General features: G+C 37.2%; 1 protein-coding gene across 1 annotated transcript in view; it reads right to left on the minus strand.

Moving 5' to 3' along the window:
• Positions 1-25,572, minus strand: part of nfatc3a (nuclear factor of activated T cells 3a) — a 90,025-nt gene extending 64,453 nt beyond the window's left edge. The window contains exon 1 of the mRNA XM_084107523.1: positions 25,060-25,572. Within this exon, the coding sequence (XP_083963649.1) occupies positions 25,060-25,150 (91 nt within the window). The 5' untranslated portion in view covers positions 25,151-25,572. The remainder of the gene's footprint in view (positions 1-25,059) is intronic.
• Positions 25,573-25,916: the final 344 nt, after the last annotated feature.

Raw genomic sequence — 25,916 nt, forward strand, 5'->3', positions numbered from 1 at the left:
ATGATCTGAAACAGAAAATGTCCAAGCCAGAAAGTGGTGAGATAATCCCTACCCTGCTTCTCAAAGTAGAGGTCTGTGAAGGAAGGGAGCAGACAGCCTATGCTTCTTCTCAGCACATTAATCTTAAGAACAAAAGCATTTGCGTCAGGCCAAAAGTAAATATGCTGTTAGGCCTTCCTCGGTTTTCTAGATGTTCTACAAAGCTCTTAATTACAGCTTTGAAGACTCCCCAATAGAGCATAAAATCAGTTCAAACCATTTACATGCTTTTTAATTTGTACAAAGACTTTGATATAATATATGTGTATATATATATAGAGAGAGAGAGAAAGAGAGAAAATGAGTAATGAGCAACACAACTACCTCTCCAAGAACGGCTCGTTCCCCAAAAGACCTTTCAGACTCCCTAGCGGAGCTAATGAATATCATGATGAAAGCAGTATGGCCATCCACTGGCCCTCAGCTCACATGATAAAGATAAATACTGTAATGTGATTGTGACATCTGCATCATCTAAAGTGGAAAAGTGTGGAAAACCAGCAGCGATTACTGCAAGTGCTCTGGATTTATTCCTGTGATGGCAAATAATAAATTATTATCAAACAGCCGCTTAATATTTCTGTAAAAACCATGATACCTTTTTTCAGGATTATTTGCTGAATCTAAAGTTAATCAAAAGAACAGGATTTATTTGAAATAGGTGTTGTACAAAAGTTGTATAATCTTTTGTTAAATGTATTTACAGAACTTCTCAATCAATTTAGTGTATCCTTGCTGAATAAAATTATTAATTTCTTAAAAAAAACAAACTTCCTGACCCCAAACTTTGTCGTATTTTATTTGTGTGTGGTACAAATACATTGCATACTTGAAGATGCTTGTTGCCTTGCACGCACGCACGCACACACACACACAAAATGGGGGAAAACTGCAAAAGTGTAGTATCATGACTAATATGGAGTCTCAGTGTTGCCTGCTGTTCAGATCCACATCAGACTGGCTATCTGGTTAAATAAAGAGCCCTAAGAGGCTTTGCTGTTCCTAAGCTAATAATAGTGGGAAATCGCTGCAGTGCGCTGAGAAGCACTCAATGCCTTTCCCAGTCTGTGACACTCCTAATACACAGGCTTTCACCAATAAAGTCACCCAGAGGTGAGTCCAACTGTCCCTACCTGCTGCAGTGTGTCTGTGTTTGTGTGCATGTTGTGTGGTTTAAGACATCAATATCAGAAACAGGATTGAAAGGGAAATCATGGCAGCACGTAAAAGTAGGGCTGCACGATGTATAGTTTTTATTCATAATCTCCCCATCGACGGCAGGCACAGAATCCATTTTGGCATGAGTTTGTGTGTTCTGATGTCACATGGCGATGGCGCAACCTCCCACAGCAACACAACTCGTTAAATTATTGGCAGTTTACTTGTCACTCATAGCACTTTATCAAGGCATATGATAGGCTGTTTATGATCCAGGGACGGTGGACCAAACTTGTTATGTGGTTTCATGTTTTTACATTAATACATTTAAGTAAAACTGTCGAGCGTTACATCGAACATTTTTTCTAGCGTTATCGATAAAGGTATACCATTGATAAATAGATACTGTTGTATCACCCAGACCTAATCAGCGGTTCTCAACCCTGGTCCTCAAACCACCCAAGCACTGCACATTTCAGATGTCTGTCTCCCTAAACAAACACACCTGATTCAACTCATTAGCTCATTAGAAGAAACTCCAAGACCTGAAATGGTTGTGTCAGATAAGAAAAGCATGTACAGTGTACAGTGAAATGTACAGTGTTTTGGGGGAAAGGAGTTCCAGGACCAGGTTTGGGAAACACTGTGGTAGATGAATCAACATCAAAAGGGCTTTTCATCGTTTTAAACCACGCTTTCAACACCGGGCAGAGGAACGTTTCATACTTGTAATTTAAAAGCAGGGTTAGCACTGCTTTTAACCCAGGGTTTTATTTGTGGTGTTAACCCTGCATGTGGTCAAACTTGTACAGTGTGAAACAATGTGGTGTTAGAAAATTAAGGCTGGATGCTTTGCAACAGACAGCCAATCGGGTGCCTCATAATCACAATAATGTAGGGATGTCACGGTACCAAAATTCCAGTAGTCGGTACCGATACCATTCAAATTTTAAGGTTCTCAGTACCAATTTCGGTACCACAGCAAAATCTGTTGGAACTATTTTTCTATTTTATTTAACTATTTGAAAAAAAATATTAAATTCAATTCAATGACTTTATTTATGACGGTAATCATAAGTAAATGATACATACAAGCATTAAAGGCTACATGCTGTTTAAACGTAAATATTGCTTATAAAAAAATCCCATGGAGACGTAGCTAAATCAATCAAAAAAAATAAATTTCTTGAAGTTAAACCAAACTTTTATTTTGATGGGTTGCCGTGAAGACCTTTGAGTTTCTGTGTGTATATGATATGATGATAGTTTTTTCTCAAATTAAACTGTAAAATGCTCATGAAGTGACTCTCAGAGTGGCTCTGGAGATGAATTTCATCATGTCCTCATATCGTGAGGCAGCAGAGACTGAAAACAGCGCGAGCGTCACTCGTGCTTCAGTGTGTGTGTGTGTGTGTGTGTGAGGTAAATGAAACCGAGCGTCTGCACCATTCATTCACAGAGACAAGCAGAACATGCAGGGTTAATATTTAAATAGTTTTTTTGCAGTTTAATATACACAGACACTATATATATATAGTGGTATATATCGGCTACAGACAGTGCTCCAAGTAAAAAAGTTAGTCTGGAGCCCCGCGCTTAGATAAAAACACAGAAGCGACTTAAAGCAGCTGCCTATTAGTGGGTACTGAATATACCCGGTACTACAGAAATGCTGGTATCGTCACATTTTCAGTACCGACTTGGTACCGAAGTACCGGTACTTTGACAACACTACACTACCGATCTGCCTGTTTACATGACAGTTGCTTTGGCACATATCTGATTTATATCTGATTTATTTTCACATATGAACGAGGCCTGAAACTGATCTCGAAATATCCGAATGCATGCGTTTTTTTTCCTGTTTACACTGTCAGAGCACACTTCCGATCTGTGTCACATATGAGCAAAAAAATCGGAATTGGGTCACATTTCACTGACAGTGTAAACGAGGCCTATAATATGAGGATATGCAATGCTAGAGCCTTTATGTTAACTACAGATCAATGACATCGTAAATATGCAACTAAGGACCTTAACCCAGAGTTTAGGAATGTAGAGTGTGAAAAGTCCGTTTATGAATACCTAGTATTAATTGTTAACCCAGAGTAAAGTATGATGTGTGAAACATGAATTTTTTTTTTTAATAATAATCCGTTTAACCAGGGTTTAAATTGACCCTGGGTTAGGTATTTAAAGTGTGAAAAGCCCTAAATTGCAATATCTGTGCTGTGCTTTGACTTTGATGAAGCAATGACATCTGGGTAATTTATTGGTGGAGGAATGCACTTACTTCAGGAACTCATTTCGGTTTATTGAGAACTTACTGTAGGAAAACAGATCACTTAAGGGTGTAACAACATTTAAAGGCATAGTTCACCCAAAAATAAAAATTCTGTCAGGACCACTATCGACAATTAGCATGCAGTTAGGATTGGCGGTATGGTTCTGTTCTGGGCAAGAACTCCCTGAGCATCCATGCAGCCTAGCATGGATAAGAGCAGGGAGAGCAGCAATAACCCCTTAGGGTAAACAGAACAGAACCAACATGAATGTATTGCAGATAACATTAATTAATTTTAATGCACAACATAATTAGAGAATTTTTCTATTTTTTATTTTTTATTCAGGGGTAATCAGAGTGCCAAATCCCGACTGACGAGAGGAGGAGCTGTGGATGGAGGAGGGAAATGAGCTCCTGAGAAACGCGATAGCTGCTGATAATACTGAAGGAGCTCATATATGTATACAGTGATAGGCGTCGTATTCCTATAGGTAGACGTGGATCAGCTGAGAGTCAGATGATGCGAGCTTGACTAACGTGACCTGCCAGAACTGAAGCTACGCTTGATTTCTGTCATCATTTACTCACCCTCAAGTTGTTCCAAACCTTTATGAATTTCTTTCTACACACAAAAAAAGATTTTTTGAAGAATATTGGTAGCCAGACAGTTGATGGGCCCCACAGACTTCCATATTATGGAAAAATAAATACTATGGAAGTGAATGGGGCCCATCAACTGTTTGGTTACTGACATTCTTCAAAATATCTTCTTTTGTGTTCAGCAGAAGAAAGAAACTCATACAGGTTTGGAACAACTTGAGGGTTAGTAAATGATGACAAAATTTTCATTTTTGGGTGAACTATGCCTTTAAACTCTCAAGCCTAATTTGAGAACGTCCTGCTTTCTTCGATTTTCCATTTTGGCTTCATTTTCAAGTCTTGCAATTTTCCTACTTGCACATGATGTTTTGCTTTCCTAGCTTCTCTCCAGAGTCATTTGTTTTGCTGATTCTTTGTGAAAATGATGCAGTAGCTCAAGAATTAAGCCTTAGGCCACTGTGAAAATGTCATAATCACAAGTACACTGTTATCTTCGACATGAAATACCTTAATTTGAATTTATCCACTGAACCGACAGCCTGCGTGAACTCCTATAAGATATGCATGTACCTGCCTCAAAGAGGGTAAATTCCTGAACTGCTTACACAACGTCCTGACCTGAGTGCTTGAGAGTGTGTATCATGCATAGACAAATGGTGCAACCTAATCTGGAATTCCCTATGTAGAACACATTCGCATAAACGAAAGGTTTCTCTTACAGATCAAACATCAGCCTATATTGTACAAATGGCCTTAACCCAAACAAATCATTATAAATAAAATAAAAATGAATGATGAAGACTTTAAATAAGAGCTTTCGCTTGACCGAACAAGCTGCCTCCTAACACAACCTGCTTCTAAGAACTGCTGGCAGAGTGCCATCACTTCTAAACACTGAGTTCTCTGACGCAAACCGCACAGAGCAGCCCACACCTGTAGCACCGACATCTCTGTAGCGCACAATGAGCCGCTTAAGAACACAATAAGACCCACAGCGGGAGTGTGTGCGCACAACTGAGCGATTCTGCCTTTGTCTAAGCTTGCATATGAGTGTGTGCACATATGTGTGTCTAATAGTCGATGTTGGATGCTTATTCAATCAGACCGAGTTGTAAGAGGCTGTTTTTTTTTGTTGTTTTGCTTGTGGTAATGAATTCACACAAATTACTTTTCTATTATCTGGTCCATTGAAAATATTCAATAGGTGAATTTATAATAAAAATAACTGTTAGTTGCAACCCTACACAGGTTATTTGTGGGCAGGCTCTATAAATAGGTCCCATAATTTCCCAAACTGATTTTTAGAGTAGCAAATTGGTTTTTTTTTTTTACAAATTAAACCGTAGCTTTAGGAAGTGAAAAAAGATGACTAGTCGTCTTTCGAAGAAGCAAGTAGATACTGCTTAGTTGTAACAGACCCAAGACTGATGATCACTCTACATATTGCTGTGTGGGGTTTTTTTTTTTGCCATTGGGTAAGTTGTGTCAAAAGGGAGGCTGACTGCCTTAGACTTTGAAAATCTTTAAAGAAGGCCTTTATTAACCAATGCGCTGTTTGTCTGGGTACCAATAACGTGCATTTGGGAATGCATAAAGTCTGAGGCGCTTTGCGTTTCATGCGAAGTGTTGCACTGTTATCATTTACATGCATGGAGAGCGTTTCAAACTCCATCTCTGCATATGCTGCGAGTTTGGGTTTCTTATAGCATTCATCTGGGAACACGACATGCATCATTTCACAATATTTGTAAGGTAAATCATTTATAAACCTAAGCCAACACAGGAGAATGCATCAATATGTGCGAACTGTTGTTCATTGTGATTTCAAAATAAAAGTTTAAACCCTTACTCTGAATTTGCATGTTTTGATGTCCACATGTTCTTGTTCAAGAAATTTAACAAAAGAAAAGAAAAAAAAAAATCATAAAGAAGAGACCAAATAATAAAGATTAAGTGGACATTTAAATTAAATGTTGTTTGGCCTATATGAAAAAGATTTGATCTGCTGTAAAGTGTAACAACAACAATCATGTTGGCGCCATCTGCAGGCATTTGTTTTAATACATAATGTACATAAGTTAATTCTTTACATTATGTATATTACATAGGGCTGGGCGATATGGCTAAAAACTGTATCACGATATAAGTGTTTCATATCGGTTGATATCGATAATTATTGATATTTTTTATGACCTATTTAAAATAAGGACCAGGAGAAAAAATATATTACATTTAAACATTTTTATTTTAAACTTAACCTTCCTCTGATTATAATCCCCTCAGGTTTAAAGGCAGAAATGTCAACACAACCATGGAAAACACTCAAATAATTAAAATGTAAACATAAGTCTAAAAACACACTGAACACTTAACAATTATCTCTTAACATTAAGGTGCAAAATTAAATAATACTTAATACTTAAGAAATGCTTAATAAAGTGTAATACAATAGTGCAAAGTGTTAAATACAAACATAGAGAAACCGACGACGGTCTTGCATAATTTGCAGACGACATTGGTCTGACTACAGTCAGACTTATAAAAACTGCCATACTGGCAAGCTGATTTCCCCTGTTTTATCAACAATTTCCTCGCTCGCTGCGGCACTCATTTTCCACTTATCACACACCCAACCAATCTGATTGGTTCAAAGCACGTTTTATGGGTAATCGCTTTAGTGCCTGGTTACAAATCATACAAAATCATTTTATTATAGAAGACGTTTGTACTACGTTATAACGAGTCATTAATGTATTTCATGTATTTTAGCTTAGATAATAGCATAGCATACAGCTAACGTTATCCGATGATCTAAGCTAACTAAAAAACACACTAACAACGAGAAATGTTTAATTTCACAATCTATAGCTTCGGTTAAATACTAGTATATGAAACGTATAATTTAAAATACATTAAATACATTAATGACTCGTTATAACGTAGTTAAACTATCGTCATATCATAAAACACAGAGAAGACGGCACGGCAGCCCGTCAAAGGTATACACGGCAACCCGTCAAAGTAAAAGTTTGGTTTAACCTTTGAAGAAAGTTTTGCTTAAATCATTACATTTTAAATAATTGGTTATAACAATTTAATTAAACCATTAAAATGGAATCAAGAAAACAAACAAAAAAAAAGAAACTTTTGAGAGATGCGAGAGCGAAGTAGTCCAGTGATAATTAACAGGCAGCCATGGTGAACGCAATAAGCGGAAGACGCAGTACACTGCTTCAGCAATTTTTCGCGGCTACTTCCGGCATTCTATTGTGATGCGATAAAGGCCTATTGTTATTGTTTTATCGCCCAGCCCTAATATTACATTATGTATTTTAATAGTGTTGTTCAATAAAACCATGAGGCCATCCTTAAAAATATTCTTGTTTGCCGTAACCCGACCGACCCTGTCAATTTAGCACCGACCCAATTATTTATTTATTTTTCCCTTTTAGTCCGACCGACTTGCCGGTTGTAAACTTGCGTTAAGACCGACCGATTTTTTTTAAACTCTTCAAACAACTAATACAAATGCAATAAAATAATAGTTATTAAGTATTGTGAATATAAATTGCCTAGACCTACATACAAACATAAGCTACGTTCTTTCTTTTAAATAAAAACCCGTGGCGCGTCATCTATGATTATGTTTACACCATTGGTTTACGCATCACATACGTAGGCTAAGTTCGCTTCGTTTCATTCACTGTCAATGGTTCGCGCTTGGTAATGATGGCTGCGGCTTTACTCTAAAGATTATTTCATTTTTATATGTTGTTGAATATGGTTTATTAAAAAATAAACATGTGAGAGCGTGTTATAGGCTATATGTCATGTTATTGTCAGATATGACGACGCTACTGCAACACGCATCGCCGCAGATGAAGCTGAGCATCAACGAGCTATCGCAAATCAAAGTGAAAGTAACGTTAAGTCGCAGACGCTTAACACACAATCATCTTCATTAAATGTAAAGAAACAAAATGATCTTACCAGGGCTGTTTCCGCTTTCTCTTATTGCGGGCTTTGATTCAGAAATTTTAGCTGATGATCAATAAAATAATGCGTCTCATAACTGTTGCTTTCGGTGACGTGCACTCCTAAATCTGCATATAGCGGGAATTGAAGATCGGAAAAAAACACACATTTAGCCTATGTAACCAGGTGTAAATGGAATCGTTTTGATAAATCAGATTGCAATCCGATCTGAGAAAACGCATGAAGTGGCCTGGTGTAAACAGCCCCTAGACATCGGTGAAAAATGGATTTAAGGATGGCCTGATTGGTACTTTATTTGAACCAATTGTACAATTAGGTCTATTTCTATTACCACAAAAAAAATCGAATTACTCGATTAATCGTCAAAACAATTGACAGATTACTCTATTACCAAAATAATCATTAGTGACAGCCCTATTAAATAATGTGTACTTAATATGATATTAAGGAATTTCTACATTTAATCAGAAGCATTTCTTTCCTTAATAATATTGTATCTTCAAAAAAGAAATTCTGCAATCTTATTTAACTGAAATTGAACAGAATAAAAAAAGTCTCATTTTTTTTTCTTTCAAGGAGGATTACATCCGTTTCTTTGTTTTAGCAACATTCACTAGCTTTTTGTACCCTCTTCACCATGCAGGCGCCAGTTCTGCAGCCAGTTACATCACCAACAAGCTGCGGATGTCCGCTGTGCTAGGTGATGGAAGCCTAAGCCAACATGAACGTATGTTTGCTTTCTAAATAAAGCTCCCTAATTAAACCATCTCATGCTGTGATAACATTACAGGATAAACAAAGCTCAGCCGGCAGAGGGAACGCCTCAGGTTCATCTAGTCCCAACCTTGTCAATCACTGCCGAAATAGCCAAAGCAATAGAGTTGGTTTCAGATCTTACGTCTGGCCAATAGCTTACAATACCCAGAAATAAATAACGGCCTCATGCCTCTCTTTATGAATCATAAACAGTGCTTTTTTCCTGTTCGTACTGTATCTGAACGGATGATATCCCCTTAGTTCAAAGTGGTTACCAGAGCAAAAAGAATTCAAAAGATTTTGATGAGCTGACAGACAGTCCACTATTTCAGGAACACTTTTGGTTTCACTGCAGCCAAAAAAAAAAAAAAAAACAGAGGTAAAAGAAAAAAAGGAATGGGAAACTAAGAAATAGCGCTGCACAGAGCAATGACAATTAGGTTCACTGATTTTAGCATTTTACTTTCCGCATTACTACCTATTACACATAAAAGTTTTTGTGGTCTAAACTACATATTTTAAGCAGAGGATGCAGCCATTTACATGACTGAAAGTATATTTGCTGAGGTGAATCAAAATACACTCATCATCTTAGCCGCCAAAAGTCTCAGAGCCTAATCTGTGATACGCCACAACCACATACAAGACACACACACACACACACACAGCTGTCAGACACAACGGCCCGAGGGTAAATTGTGTAACAGTGCCTTTGGGACCAAAAGAAGAGGAAGGAAGTGAAGCGGTGACTTGGGGGAGAATGAGGGACCTTAGGTACAACGCAAACAAGTGTGAGGGAAGGAAAGACTGGTCTAGAAGATTAAATAATCTAGCCTCAGAATCCCATTCATCTTAAATCCAAGTTTGTGCAAAAAGATCATTGGATATACAGTGAGGAAAATAAGTATTTCATACATAAATATATCATACAAATAAATAGTTAAAAAATCATACATTGTGATTTCTGGATTTATTTTTTTTAGATTATGTCTCTCACAGTGGACATGCACCTACGATGACAATTTCAGACCCCTCCATGATTTCTAAGTGGGAGAACTTGCAAAATAGCAGGGTGTTCAAATACTTATTTTCCTCACTGTAAAACCGTATATCATATCACGATTTTTTTCAGGAAAATCACGATTCACGATTTTATCACGATTCTTTTTCTCGTTGGTTTTACTATTTTGCAAGTGACTGAGCATTACAGCCAAACTAATGTCCCTATTTTAAAAACAAAGCCTTAGGTAACAAAATATTAAATAAAAAAGAATGGCAGACATTTAGGCCAAAGTGGCGAAGATAAAAATCTTTGTCATTATTTTCTTTGTTATTAAAAATTAAGAACAAAGATACACATTACACATACACAACTTAATATACAAATGAATTTGACAGTATTTAACAGTAGCTTTGAAGAAAGTAATTTCTTACTTTCTTACATCATTTACTCTCTCAAGTTGTTTTAAACCCGAATAAGTTTCTTTCTTCTGTTGAAACTAAAAGTTATTTGGAAGAATGTGGGTAACCAAACAGTTGCTGGTCCCCAGTGACTTCCATAGTATAGGCTATATTTTTTTTCAACTGTTTGGATAGCCACATTCTTCAAAATATCTTCTTTTGTGTTCAGCAAAAGAAAGAAATGAATACAGGTTTGGAACAACATTAGAGTGAGTAAATAATGATAGAATTTTTATTTTGGGGTGAACTATCCCTTCAAGGACAAGCGGCAGCATGTTTACTATTAGGCTAATGTCTCTTTAAGACCTGCACGCGACACGTCTAATATACACACATTTGACAAGCAGATTTTCTCTCAATTTTCTTTGTTTGCTTTCACTTTAGACATAACCAACTTTGCTTACGTAAACCTTGTGTGTATTTGACAGTATTAGCGCAATATGACTCGAAAGATAACTTAGTCCAGTAACCAGGCACTGTTTGACTAGGGTTGGGTATCGTTTGAATTTGAACGATTCCGATTCCGATTCCAATTCCTTGTTTCGATTCCGGTTCTTAACGATTCTCGATTCCGATTCTTTTAAGAGGTAGGGTCAAAAAAGTTTAGATCAATTTTAATTAGGGCTGCACGTTTTCAAGTTTTTCATTAACCGTTAACCGAGGCCCTTAGCGGTTAATAATCGGTTAACCATAGTGTGCGCGCCGCAACCCCGAGATAGGCGTAATTTGCGGGTGGGACATGTCCCCACCACTATTTTCTAAGGTCGATATTGTCCCCACCACTTTTGAAACATCTCGCGGCACGAATACCAATACAAATAAACAAAACATCTCCAGTTAACTAGCAGAGCATTCATTTCGTTCATTTTTTTTTTTTTTGCCGATCTAGCGCTGAAATGTTTGTTTTTTAAATCAAGTGATCAAAGTGCTCGTTGCCGCTGCGATCGAGAAGGGTCTTGTAAAACGTGCTGAGGTATTATTAATTCGTGGCCACGAAACAATTCACCTGAATATTCACCAATTCACAAAAAAAAAAAAAAAAAAAAAAAAAAGGGAATAAAAAGCTGTAACGTTAGGCCTACTAGAATAGTCGGCATTCACTGAAGAGCTATCTTCACAGGTAAGAAAAACAGTTTAATAATTATTATTAATTTGTGGCCACGAAACAATTCACCTGAATATTCACCAATTCACAAAAAATAGGTCTTTAGCACTATTATTAATAGTATCAAACTGTTTTTGGCCACGTTGTAATTCGTTAAATCAAAATGAGGGAGGGAATTAGTTTAACGTGTCCACGATTTATTAAAACGAGGGAACAAATAAGTCGTCGTAACAACTAATTATTTAGATCAGTGGACAGGGCGCATAAGAACAAACAGTGAGAGAGAGAGCCCCGGCCGCGCGCGCGCACTCTCACCGCCTTCAAACAACACGAGCGCTGTATTGCTCTCTCTCCCTCGCGCATATCAACACAATAGTAAAAGGTCGGTAGACCGATTGTGTTTTATAGATTAGTAGTTTGTTCATATAAAGTGTTTGATTAGCAAGTACATGTTTAGGAAATGCATAATACAAATTGTATGGTTTAATGTAACGGTAAACGGACTCTGCGGGTAAAACTGTTGTGATGAAACTGCGCATGCGCGGGGTAAAACTGCTGGGGTAAAGCTGTGGCTCTGCGGCTCTGCAGAAAGATATTATTGTGCTGCCATCAGTGGCGCGGATACTATGTTTGTTTCTGGCTCGCGCAAAGCCTTCACTCTCGGACGCGCGCTTTCTTTGCCCGCTTCATATTAGAAAACTGGTCTAGCGGTCTCTGGTGGTGCAAAAATGTATTACAACTAAATTAAATGCACGCCATTGACGCCACTTAACCGAGCAAAATGTTTCACTCGGTTAAGCAATTTTTAACGGTTAATCGGTTAATCGGTTAACCATGGACACCCCTAATTTTAATTCTATGAATTTTTTACTTTTTATGAACTTTACTATGAATTTCTCACAGGGCTGTTTTCAACTACAGTACAATATAAATATCAAATCTATTTTAAACAATTTTTTTAGGATATTTTAAATGAGCTAGCTAACCAACGGTCTTTCTGAAGGAAATAGTCTGACCTAAATGGGCTATCAGGTAAAATAGGCTAAATAAGGTTGTTTACACTCATGTGTAAATGTGTTTTCATCATTTATTTATTTATTTATTTTACGTTCGCCGGCATCGCGCGCAGTTTTCAAACGAACGAGCAGAGGACGAGAGAATATGGTTGTAACTTGCAAGATACCGAAGAATAAGAAAACATCATATAAGTACGTTTTTAAAGTTTAACGTCAGGGTTGTTTGCTCTGAATACATTTTATGAGGCACTGTGAGTTAATAGGGGAACGTGAGTAAAATGAATCCGATCGCTCAAACCACTTCAGGAGGTGGCCTGGGCCGCATTCCAGACGAAACTGGACAAGTGTAAATGCATCTGGTTGTTGAAACCACATATGTAAATTGTCCTCCTCCCAAAAATGCAAAAAAATAAAATAAATAAACGTGTGAGAGCGTGTTATAGGCTATGTAATGTAATAGCCAGATACGACGATACTGGAACACGCGCGTCACCGCAGATGAGAAGCTGAGCATCTGTTCATTAAGCCAACGTGCAAACTATCGCAAAGTAAAGTGAAAGTAAGTCGCAGACGCTTAACACATAATCATCATCATTAAAAGTAAAGAAAGAAATGATCTTACCAGGGCTGTTGTCACTCTCTCTTATTGCGGTCTTTGATTTTGAAATTAGCTGATGATCAATAAAATGCAGCTCATATCTGTTGCTTTCAGTGACGTGCACAATCTGCATATAGCGCGGGAATTGAAGATCGGATTTAAATCCGTTTCGCAAAAACACATTTATGTGACCAGGTGTAAATGGAATCGTTTTGATTAATCAGATAGCTATCCAATCTGAGAAAACGCATGAAGTGACCAGGTGTAAACAGCCCCTAACAGCGGTGTCTTCTTCCGGTCGGCAGACTGGGAATCGAAACTAGGAATCGAAATTTAAACTTTTGAACGATTCCGGGAAAATCGCAAAGCTAGTCCCGGTTCCAATCGATACTCGATACTCGATACCCAAGCCTATGTTTGACAGGCTTTTAGTTCCTGCGCTTTGGGTGTTTGCGCTCAGAAAAGCGCATGTTAGAACAGCGCATCAGCATGTGAATGACATGTTTAACCGGCAAGGCTTTAAAGGGGTCATCGGATGCCCATTTTCCACAAGTTGGCAGAAGTTGGAAGTTGATTCTTTAGGGTCTTCATGTAAAGTTTGTAACATACTTTGGTTAGAATTCCTCAATGGTTGTATAAAACAACACCCTTTTTACCTCCTCAAAAACAGCTCTGTTCACAGCAACCCGTTAAGGTGCATGTCTCTTTAAATGACAATGAGCAACTGCTCACCCCACCCCTCTCTTCCATGGGCACGTCGACACGTAAAGTGCTGCCTTGGCAGACAGTATACAAATGGCTGAGGGCCGAAAGATGTTAATACGGGACAGTTCGTCAGTGGTCGTGGGCGGAGCATGAGCAATATGACATCATATTGCTCAGAAAATCCAAACCCGTTCCTCTGTGTTAACATTTGATGTGAACATGCGTCGCGTTCTACAGTATTTTGAGACGGAGGCGCCAGAACTGCAACTGATAGAATGCACTGTAGCACGATATTTCTTCAAAAGCAGATCGTGGAGACATTTTTATCATCCACGATCAAAAATCGTGAAATCGCACACCCATAATTTGAATACACAAGAGATAAATAATACTCAAGTAAATAAATAAAAAATTATAATAATAATTGTTTAAATGATAAAAAAAAAACTCTTCTGATCCATTCAGTTGCGCTCTAGAAGAGTGTGAACAACCCCTAATTCTTTCCAGAGTGTTGATAGCTGCCATGGGTAGAAAACCATGTGTGTTGATGCAATTTTCTCTGAAAATTAGGTGTAACCAACTGCAAAATTAAAAATGAGGCTTGCGTTTCACAAGTTGCTATGAAAATTCAGATCAAATGTGAAATTGAAAAGAAAAAACAATATTTCATAATGATTTGTGATTTCACAGAGATTACTGGCAGATGATTGATGAGAGAATAATAGTATTTTATAAACACGCAACTTAACGCCACATACACTACAGTGATGCCCTATGGCGAACACAAGGTCTGAAATCAACACTGCTCCTCTGCCAAACACTGCCAAGGGCCAATGAATGTCATTTTTAGAGCAGTTAATTCAATAATTAGTACATGAAATCCAGCAGCTTTAAAGCAACCAGACTTCATTACACAGATTTATAACCGCAGATATTTAAAATTTCACTTTATAGTTCACATTTTTTGACAATGCTTTATCTTCAGACTGAAGCTGTTTTAAGTTCCAAATGTTACTACAATAATTATTCGAAGTTATTTCGTAATTGACTAATTAAATAAATGAATAATATAAATATATTAATGAAAATATTCATAATTTTATACATGTAAAATTGATAACACTTTTCATCAGTTCAAAAAGGGTTCATCAGTTAACAGTTCACTGTATTGGTTAACATGAACTAACAATGGACAATATTTATACAGAATTTAATACTAATCTTGATTAAAATCTGTTAACATTAGTTAATGCACTGAACAAACGTGAACATTAAGATTTTTAACTAACATTAAGACAGGTTAATAAATGCTGTAAATTAGAATATAACAAATGAGACCTTATTGTAAAGTGTGTCAATAAAAGTAATTTTATAGTAAAATACTGTAAACAATTTTGGAAGTTTGAATTAACATACACTACCATTAAGTTGTTTTTTTGATTTTGGAACTCTCTTAAAATACAGTAAAAGCCCAGCAATACTGCGGAATGTTATTACAATTTAAAATAACTGTTTTTGTTTAATATATTAAAATGTAATTTATTCCTGTGATGGCAAAGCTGAATTTTCAGTCATTACTCTAGTCTTAAGTGTCACATGATCCTTTACAAATCATTCTAATATGCCGATTTGCTGCTCAAGAAAAATGTATAATTATTATGAATGTTGAAAACCGTTGTGCTGCTTAATATTTTTTTGGAAACTGTGATAAAATGATGAATAGAAAGTAAAGAAAGAACATTTGAAACAGAAATCTTTTTTAACAATGTCAAAACCTTTACTCTCTCTCACTTTTGATCAAATTAATGCATCCTTGCTAAATAAAAGTAAAACCTTACTAACCCCAAACTTCTGAACAGTAGTGGACTTTCACAGTAAATTTTAAAGAGTTAAAACTATTATTCTTTGTAAAGTAAAACACGAGTCATCTTAGGCCATCTTTTTTTTTAAAGCTAAAGGATGTTGCCAAAGGTGCTTTTATGACGCATTCTATTTGAAATGTAAAATCAGCTGGCACCTGTGTCTGATCCAACAAGCTCCCGTCTCTCTACCTCTTACTATGGCCCAACCCTGAGACTTCAGAATGTCCCCTGTGCATTAGCATCCAATGAATGTCGCTGGTTTCAGTTACACTAAATTTAAACTAGACAAATGCCAAACATATCTGCTCGTGCCTCGCCCCAGGAAACAAGTCCCTCAAACCCACCACATTACAGATCCCCTCTCACACAGTGTTCAGATTCTTTCTGAAAACACACCTTCTCTGACACCCGATGAGTGAGACGATTCACTGGTACACATGGTCCTCTTGCTGGAGCTAAGCTAACAGCTAAACTGCCACAAACATAGCTCTAGAAACAACTTGTGGGACATGAGCTTGAAATGTTGATGGCCCTTACGATTAGTATCAAGTCCCCTGAATGTGTGTAAAGCTGATTCACTGTCATGTATTACAACACCACATTCTGGAAGCAAATCAACATGAAGCCCAAAATAAGAACAGCAGCGCCACATGGATGTAACCACCACGGACAACGATCAGCGCCCTGCTTTAGCGTTAGCAATACATGCTTTTGCATTTCTCTTTTTGAAAAGAGAAAGAACAGGAAGCATTTTAACCAGATCATATTTGTTGGACTGCAAATAAAAGAATGAATTGGAGATGGGAAAGTAATTGATCACTGGTAAGGCCTTGAGAGCCCACCTCATGTTGCTCTAAACCTGTATGACTTTCTTTCTTCTGTGGAACTAATGAAGTGACAATATTTTGAGAAATGTTTTAGTGTTTTGTTTTTGGTTCATGGAAGTCAATGGTATTCTGCAAAACATATTTTGTGTTTTAGATGCCTTTAACCCAGCAGAGGTGAGCTGGCATGGCTGTTGAAGTTCACCTGTTGACAACCAAGGTCGCACAGACCAACTTCTGTGAACAACTGAATAATAAGGCTAATGACTGAAATTTTGTGAAAAAAAAATAAAAATCGTTAACTTCCATGTAGACTTTCATGCTGGAGTTTAGCAACCTTCTGAAGCTACAATATCCATAATATCTCCTCATGGTTCCTCTGCGATGGATCGCCTGCAAGCAGATCATTCACACGTTTATGTTGCATGTTAACACGGTGTTGCAGAGGCAAAAATGAGTCAGCACTGTTAGCCTGCTTCAAACCCTGGGCAGAATTGAATATGAATATAACATTTTAAAAAAAATGCACTTCATTAACTCAAACACTTGCATGTTTGAGCAGACGATGTTTATGCTGTTGAGAGTTTTATAAACTATTTCTGCTGAATATTCACTGCCACAATGTTATGGTGTTGCGAGTTGCTAGGGTATTGCTATGCAGTTGCTAGGGTGGTTAAAGGTGGTTTCTTACTGGTTAAGTCAGAAAGAGCCAACCCACTGCATAAGTTATTCTCTCCTTCAATGCAAATCTAGAGGAGTATTTTCCCCTACATTTGAACATTTGCCAGGCAAAATTCTTCAGCCCAATGGTCTAGAAAAAGTAATGGCACATCTCCTAAACAGGATGCACCATTTTAGGTATCATTCATGTCCGTAGCACATTGATGTGGGACAAGTTGTGCACTGTAGGGTAACACTTAAGGCTAGGGGTAATGGTTTAGAAAAAAAAAACAAATCTATGAGAAACCAAATACATTGATGCTTCCTTTAGGAAGCAGCAACAACAATTTTTCAATACTTTTTTTCCCACTCAATGTTTCAAATTGTTTTAATGTCACGATAGATTTCATGGTAACGTCCTACCATACTAGCGGCTTGCAGTTACACTGTTGTGGTCTAAATAAAACTGCCAGGCTAAGCTACACCCCATTACTCGTCCCCTGACCAACAAGCTTCAATGATACACCTGAGTCTGCGGCCTCACCTGGGGACGTAGCGCACAGCATTTCAACACTTCTCTGCTGCTCGGCACACACAGAGCGAGGCGGTGCAGGGCTGAAAGGTGTGGCGATTTGTCCGGTGGCACTTGCTGGCCGAGGGGGGAGTTCTCCTCTGACGGGACTAGCGAACCTGCAGTCTTGCCCTCTACCAATTTTGCTGTGGCTTAAAATAACCCACCCTGAGAGCGATGTAATTTCAGTCTTTCCCACGACTGAGACAGCCAGCCAGCCAGATGAGCATGCATGCTAGCAGACGCTAAACACTGCACGCCCCGCTTTTTCTTCACCGACATTTAACTACCCACTCCTAAAAATACCTCTAGACTGGTACTCATGCACTCTGTCAACCTGGTTTTTCAGAGCCTGAAGACCATAAGAAGATATAAAGGTCTATCATAAAAGAAAAGAAAACACACACACTTACATGTGGCATTTTGGGCCAACTACTAATGGAAAAGATGAAGAGACAGAGAAAGACTCAACCCCCTTTTCTGTTTCTGTCTAGGCAGGAGGGTCTCGTGCCCCTCCCCTTGAATTCCACTGCCATCTGAAGACCACATGCTGTGCCTGGGCACTACGCCAGACAGCTCCACACTATCTGACTTTACCCAGCCCTGAGAGAGCACCTTCTGCCCTACTACTGCCACCTCTACAATGGAAGAGGCCACTTTTACTGCACGTCTTAGAAACAAGGGACAAAGCCTTCATTCTGAGGGCATAAAATAATTTAGATTTTTGAGACTAAAAATTTGAGATAGCATAATATAATAGTAGCAAGTGAGACAGTAAATATGATGGTTTGTGTTCTGATATTTTATAATCTCCAAACTAGAGATTCACCAAACATCAACAGGGCTCCAGACTAACCTTTGGTTTAATGGGCTAACATAAGAACCAAGTTCTACAGATGGTGGCACCAGCACCTGATTTGGTAGCACTGGGGTGTGGGGGGATTTTTATTATAGAGGTAATTTAATCATTGTTTTGCATTAATAAGGGACTAATAGTAACTGATAATACTATGTTTAATTTTTGGAAATGTACATTTGACAGTAAAGCACTGAGCTTGAAAAAAAAGTTACTTTTATTAACAACAGTAAAAACCTAATTTTTATAGGGAAATGTAATTTTTTTTTTTTGGGGGGGTCATCACATTAAAAATAACATTTAAATTGGATAATATTTAGAGCTTTGAAGTGCTGTATGAAGCACTTAAAAGACCTTGAAAAGTGCTTGAATTTGGGAAGTGCTCTCAAAGGGTTGTACGAACCCTGAAAGGAATTCAAACATTTGACTATTTCTGCCAAAATACCATGATTACAGTGTTACTACATTAAATCAACGGTGAATGTTCGTTCATGGCACAATGATTCTCCTGGTTTCCACGTCAGCGCTCTTTGATCTGAAATGGTTTATAATAGGGATGTAAACGGTTAATCGATTATCGATTAATTGTCGACAAGAATTTACTAGATTAAATTAAATTAATTGTCGGCTAATTGAACATTGCGAACGTGACACGAGATTCTCGCTGGCGGCGAGAGACCCGACACAAACCTGAGGCGGCAAAAAAGAAACCAAACATCAGGCGGTCAAAACGGAGTGGAGTGTGGGAGCATTTCAAATTTGAGGCGAAGGAGGACGAAAAGTGCCACCATTGCGCACATGCTTCAGTTATTGTGTGTGAGAGAGATCTCAGGACTGGTGGGAGCATACTGGCTTTAAATATTGGGTTTAACGAGGAGCAGTGGGACCGAAATTTTGTTGTGTACAACATGTTGTGTCAACGTTTGTCCACATTCCTCTCCTACGACGACACAACGTTTCGTCTGGCCATCCGTCCCTTTGCAGATGCGCGTGGGTTTCTCTCATCATTAAACCGCGGAGACGTTGCCTAATGCCTCAGAAAATCTGACCTGCTTGTTTACATGACAGTCGCATTGGCACATATCCGATTTATTTCCACATATGAATGAGGCCTGAAACCGATCTCGATATATCCGAATGCATGCGTTTTCTTCCTGTTTACACTGTCATAGAACACATCGGATCTGTGTCACATGTGAGCAAAAAAATGGAAGACGGAGTTTGGTCACATTTCACTGACAGTGTAAACGAGGGACGCCCTCTAATTTTACTGTCACCTTCCTCAGGGATGATTTAAGTTGTGTTCAGTTCTATATTTGAAGTTTCCAGGTCTAGTAATCTTACTGTTACCTTTCTCAGACCAAGGGGGATTATAAGTGCTGCTGCTGCTAATGTTTCAAGTTTTTCATTCAAGTAGTTTACCAGATAGATTATTATATGTAGGCTTAATATTGTAGGCTAAGCCTACCCATGTAGATTTTTATTTAAAATTTATGTTATGTTGCTTAATGTTTCACAAGCAACAGGTGAGCCAGTGCACAATTATTTTTTATGTATTTTAATTTTCTGTAGATAATTTATTTTGTTAAACTACATAAATGCCATTATCTGTACCATATCGCAACTGCTACAATAAAACATCAATTGAGCAATATAACATGCATTTTTATTCAGTAGCCTATAAGCAATATTTTGCTTTTTATGTTAGACACTATTGATACCGTGAGAAATTTACATTCTCAGGAAAATAGCCGCTTATCAGTTAATCGATCGATAAGGTCAATCAATTAATGATTAATGAATTAATCGATAATTTGCATCCCTAGTTTATAACAAGAGAATTCTGTGGCAAGTTTGAATGCTTCTCACTAGATCTCGCAGTGATGTTATTAGAGTTTTTTTTACAGATTTTACCGATAATTCGATTGGACCATGCTGGACAATAACCGATTAATCAACCCATAGTCTTTAAAATGGATACTGAATGGAAACAAACATAACCCATTAAATAGTGTTGAACTTAATTTTTTTTTTTAAACAGCATTGAACCATGAAAATGTACTATACTTTTTAAATATAGATATTAATTTATTATTAGTAATATATTAATATATTATTATATTAGTTCATAGTGTATTAACTAATGTTGCAACTATAAAATGTAAAAATGTATTAGTAGCCTAAATGTTGAAATTAACAATGAACAATACTTTTATTAACCTTAGTTAGTAAATGTTACAAATGGACTCTTATTGTACTGTTAGCATTTCATATAAATCCAAATAGTCATGCTTAAAGATTTTCATCTTTAAATATCTACACAAAGGCCATAGCATTGAAATTATGTTTTTGTCACATTATTTTAACAGCTTGAGGTAGGCTACTAATGTTAGCATCCTCTCAGCCTCGATGGCAAACATACTGCTGTTCTCTACTAATGCAGCATCTAGTCAACAAAATGTATTATTTATAATAATATATAAACATGCAGTATATACTGTTTCGTTGTCTATGTTTTAAATCCGTATCTGAAGTGTCCCGCTCTGTGCAGCGTGCAGCCTTATGTGTCAAAACAAACACCACGAAGCATCAGTGGTGTTTTTTATTTTGCCTCTAGAGGCCGCTCTCGTAATGTATAATGATACCGCACCCTTCTCAGCAGCTGATCCGATCAATTAGTTGATTATTAGGCTAATACTGCGGCATATTCAAACGCTTTCTCACTGAATCTCCCAGTGCTGTGTTCGGAGTAGCCTACCTGTTCTGAGATTGCGCTGCACTGTCTGTTATTAATCCTATAGCTGATAAAAGGTCCGAGCAGCGCAGCTCAAATGAGAAGCGTGGTTTCATTTGTTTATTTTTCATATGCAACAGAAATGGCAGCTCTTATCAGTGCGACATCTAACAAAATGTACTTGCAATGTACAAGAAAAAAGTCGCAAAATGCAACCATTTGGTCGCAAGTCTGGAGCCTGATCAAGAAATTGTGGTTTGGATTCAGTAACATGATATGAAATTGTTGAAAAAGAAAAAGGTGTTCATTTAGTCAAAATCTTTTATTTTTTTATTACAATGAAACTTAATTGTTTAAAAAAAATATGTGACTTATAATAATTAATAACAAATAAATAACAATTAAATAAATAACAATTACATAATTTAATATTCAATTTAAATTGTTTCTACTTTTCTGCTCACAATAATAAATGTATTACCAAGTCACATCCGGTTATGTTTGGAAAAACTGCACAGAAAAGTTCAAATTAAAAGTTGCCTCATGTACTCAAATTCATCTGGGGTGGGTCATTCAAGGTGACGATGGCCACTATGCAAATATTCACAGATTAACCAAACGAGCAGACAGTCCTGTGATATTTCACTTTGGACTAAACAACACTGAGAACTAACAGAACTAGTTTTATTTAGTTTGATTAACCCTGTTAACAAAATTTTGGAACTGTATTTGACTAAATTGTCTGATTATTTTTAACAAAAAAAATTACATAAATATAATAGTCAGGTCAGGCCAAGTCACATTTATTTATATAGCGCTTTTTACAATACAGATTGTTTCAAAGCAGCTTTACAGAGATAACAGGAAAATAATGCAACAAAGTTTGTTTCCAGAAGAAAATTGCATATTTTTTCCATTTATAAATTAAATAGACAAAATCGATTACATGCGGAACAAAAAGGAAAAAATGTGACAGAACGGGTAACAAGGTGGCAGATACAGTCTAAATTAAAATATTTTGGGATTACATGTTGGTCATTAAATATTTTGTACCAGTTTTCTCAACAGGGTTGAATGGTTGATTCTGACAAATATGTTGATGCATTGCTGTTACTGCAATTATCACAACAACCAACAACAAATCAGATTTGTTAGAGACTAGCGTTTATGTGTGACTGATTTTGAGTGAGACTGAGAGCATACAGTACATGTGCACTTAAACGGTCTCTAACGCTACACCCACTGCCTGAATGTCAGCACTCCCGTTACATCACTCATACGCAGATGTGTTATCATCTTTGTTGTTTAAGTCATTTTACATTAATTTATATTTTTTTCTCCTCTAACTGTATAACTATTGTGTTTAGGTGAATTACAGTAATTAAGCTTGAAAATGGGCATGCTAAAATTCATAAACCTTGGCTTTAACATTTTTATTTTTAAAATAAATCGGCAGAAATTACAGCTTGCTGTGAATCTATAAAAATGCGAATGCCTACAATTATCAGCATTTCACCTTCAAGTGGCCATAATGTCATGCTTGGAAAGTTCTCAATTCTGTTTAATAAAGTTTCAGAGTTACGATTTTTGGTCAATAAAATGAGTTGATGATTAAAAAAAAACATGGCAGCCAAAAAATAAATACAAAAATAGTCATCAAAATTTAATAGGATGTGATTATATTGTGACATCTTACAAAGAGAGACCTGACCTAATTCAACTGTCTCAGCTTAATAACAAATACAAGACTAAACAATTCAGTTATTTTTGTCTAAAAACAACTAGAGCAGAAAACACAGATGAGTGACTGTGTATAGTAACAACAGCCCTGTCCTCTAGCTACATTAAAATCCTGATGACTCCTTGCATGAGTGGACACCTACCTTGGGATAAAACCTGTTCAACAACTTAAAACTATTATATTTTTATAAAAAATTAAAAAAGAAGCGTTTTAAAAGTGTTATTCAGATATGACACTGAGTGCATATAGATACACAGATATGGGGGGGGGGGGGGGGGGGTAGTCTGAAATACTTCTTAATCCTCCATACTTCTTAGGGATAAAGTTGGACTATATGGTAGCAGAAAAAAAATAAACACAGTTTGCTACCAATTCTAATTTACAAATCCTACATACGGGCCAAATTATACAGAGCAACTAACTTAAACCCCCTTATTTCCAACATTTAGTCCAAATACATCCTCCCAACTTCTGTCTCAAATGAAAGGTTTTCTCTTTTCTTCTGTCAATTTCCATACAGACCATCAGGCGGTCGTGTGTGAGGTAAAATCTCTGTGCATTAACAAAAGCACAACAGTGATGTTTCCACTGATTCCTGTAGTTTTTGAAGTAGCAAAGTTACTGTTCACACCACAATAATGCAGTATTTTACCTAATAACAAAACATGGTGATTGCTCTTTTAAAATACGATAAAATGCTCAGTCCTCTTTTGCCTTGGCAATGTATGAAATATCCATATGCAATTTACTGATCATCATGCAATACTTTAAAAACAAAACAAAAAAAAACAGACACAGGGGTCCACCCACACACAGGCATTCTGCTTTCACTATACCCAAATCTTTTTCCTTCACGACACACTCGAGCACACTGACAGAGGCTGATAGGGTTGCTGCTTCTCACACACTTTTTTTCATTAGGCAATTACACAAACAGACACACATATGTCATGTCTGTTGGTAGCAAACTAGAGACAATCTGCATTGCTGATTATACATTATTATTATTATACAAAATAATGAGGGCAGGAACAAAAAAAAGTGATTATCAAATAATCAAAACCCCGGTATCAATTAAATTTCCACATTAAGTGAAAACACTTGCTGAGATATTTAACAACTCTTAAAACTTCGATAATGCAAAAGCATAATAGCCTAACTATCCTTCAAGGAAAATATTCACATTTATTACAGCAACACTTAGTTTTAATCTTATAATGTGATTGGCATGTAATATTGCTTAATGCAATATTTGAATAGCTATGTAGATTATGTTAATGACAAAAGCAAGAATACTTCAACAAAGAGTAGGCAATATCAAACTGAGCAGTTTTATGACTTTAGGGATGAACACAATAACTGACATCAGATGGACTACACACAAAATATGTTCATATTCTGGAAAAGGAAAAACAGATACATCTCCCTGAACTGAACTGTGATGGGGACTCATTTATATAATCATTTATTTTAATAAATTTGTATCACCTGCAAAGTCGGTGACAGAACTAGATACTGTTTGTATTGATGTAAATATGGAGAGATGGAACAGTGTAAGTTCAGTATTAGTGGAAACTTATGGGTTGAAACTTTTTCCATGTGCTCTAACTGAAGGCAGGAGCAAGTGATAACAGAAACTTTTATAGCATTTCACTGTGCAGCAGCTGTCAGATTCGTGGTGGCTCTGTCTCAAATCACCTCAACGCGCCTATGTTGTCCCAAAAAGGCTGTCTAGGTAGTCGGCTAACTAGTTTTTTTTTTGTTTTTTTTTGTTTTTTGACCGGCTTAAAGTCTTCAGGAAAGACTATACAGGTGCTTGTTGGTTATATTTTAGTTCATTCACCCGCCTAAACTTGCCGCTTCTCGTTTTCATTGGCTGAATTTACAACCACACAAAAAACTAAACAAAACTGCAGCTGCTGGTGTAAAGCGAAAAGCCGGCGAGTGCTGTCGTTCTAACGGCGCGGCTCCGCTGCTTTTGATAGCGTGTTTTCAATGTGCAATCGACCTCCTCACTTTTTCGATGCATGATTCATGAGCTAATCTATACTGAAGCAGTGTGAGAGAGAGTATCCCGAAGAAAAGGTACTGACCTACGGGGCCTAACGGCGGCTGCTGCCCGTCCTCCCCGAAGATCAGTCTGAAGTCCAGCTCTTCATTCCCGGGGCAGTTTGCAGTAGTCATCGGGTTTGACAGCTCGGGCTCACCCCGTCTATGTACGCCGACTCTTTAATAAACTCACTACATTGACAAATATTGAAGGCAAAACTTTTTAACTTTTCCTCCGTGCTGTATTTCTCTAAGTCCGTGCAGAAAATGTCATTGCTTCTCCCTCAGAATAATCCAAACAGCTCGACCTTCTGCGGAGATTCAGCGAACTCGCAGCGGCTTCAACTTTTTGCCCGTGGCGTGAAGGGGGGTGAGCGTTGTGCGTCAGCGCGACCGTTGGTCGAGTTCGTCCGTAAATTCGCTTCTGCTCTCCGTTTCGAGGCTCGAGCTCCTATCCCAACTTTTACTAACAGCGCGTGACAGGGCAGTTCCAGCGGTGACGTCAGGCGAGTCGGCAGACAACACAAGCGCGCGCACACGCGCATATACAAGCACTCAATCTCTCACTCACGCACACACATACACAAACTTAGTGGGCTTATGGGTCTTGTAGTTTCTGTGACGGCTGCAGTTGAATCACCCGTCCTCTTTCAAAGACCACGTGTTTCAGTGCATTTTATTGTGAAAGCAATAAACTATACACATGACATTAATATAAATTCTAATATTGAATATAACGGAATAAAATGTAACATATTGTTATATTTAATAATTCATATAAATTATATTATAATATTTATATACTTATATACTTATTTTACACCATAAAGTTTCATCATTTACATAATTTCTAAATTTTATAACTTTGTTTTTGCCAGGTTTATATTAGATTTTGAATTCC

The sequence above is a fragment of the Abramis brama genome (assembly GCF_963993115.1).
Source record: "Abramis brama genome assembly, chromosome: 3".
Taxonomy (NCBI): domain Eukaryota; kingdom Metazoa; phylum Chordata; class Actinopteri; order Cypriniformes; family Leuciscidae; genus Abramis; species Abramis brama.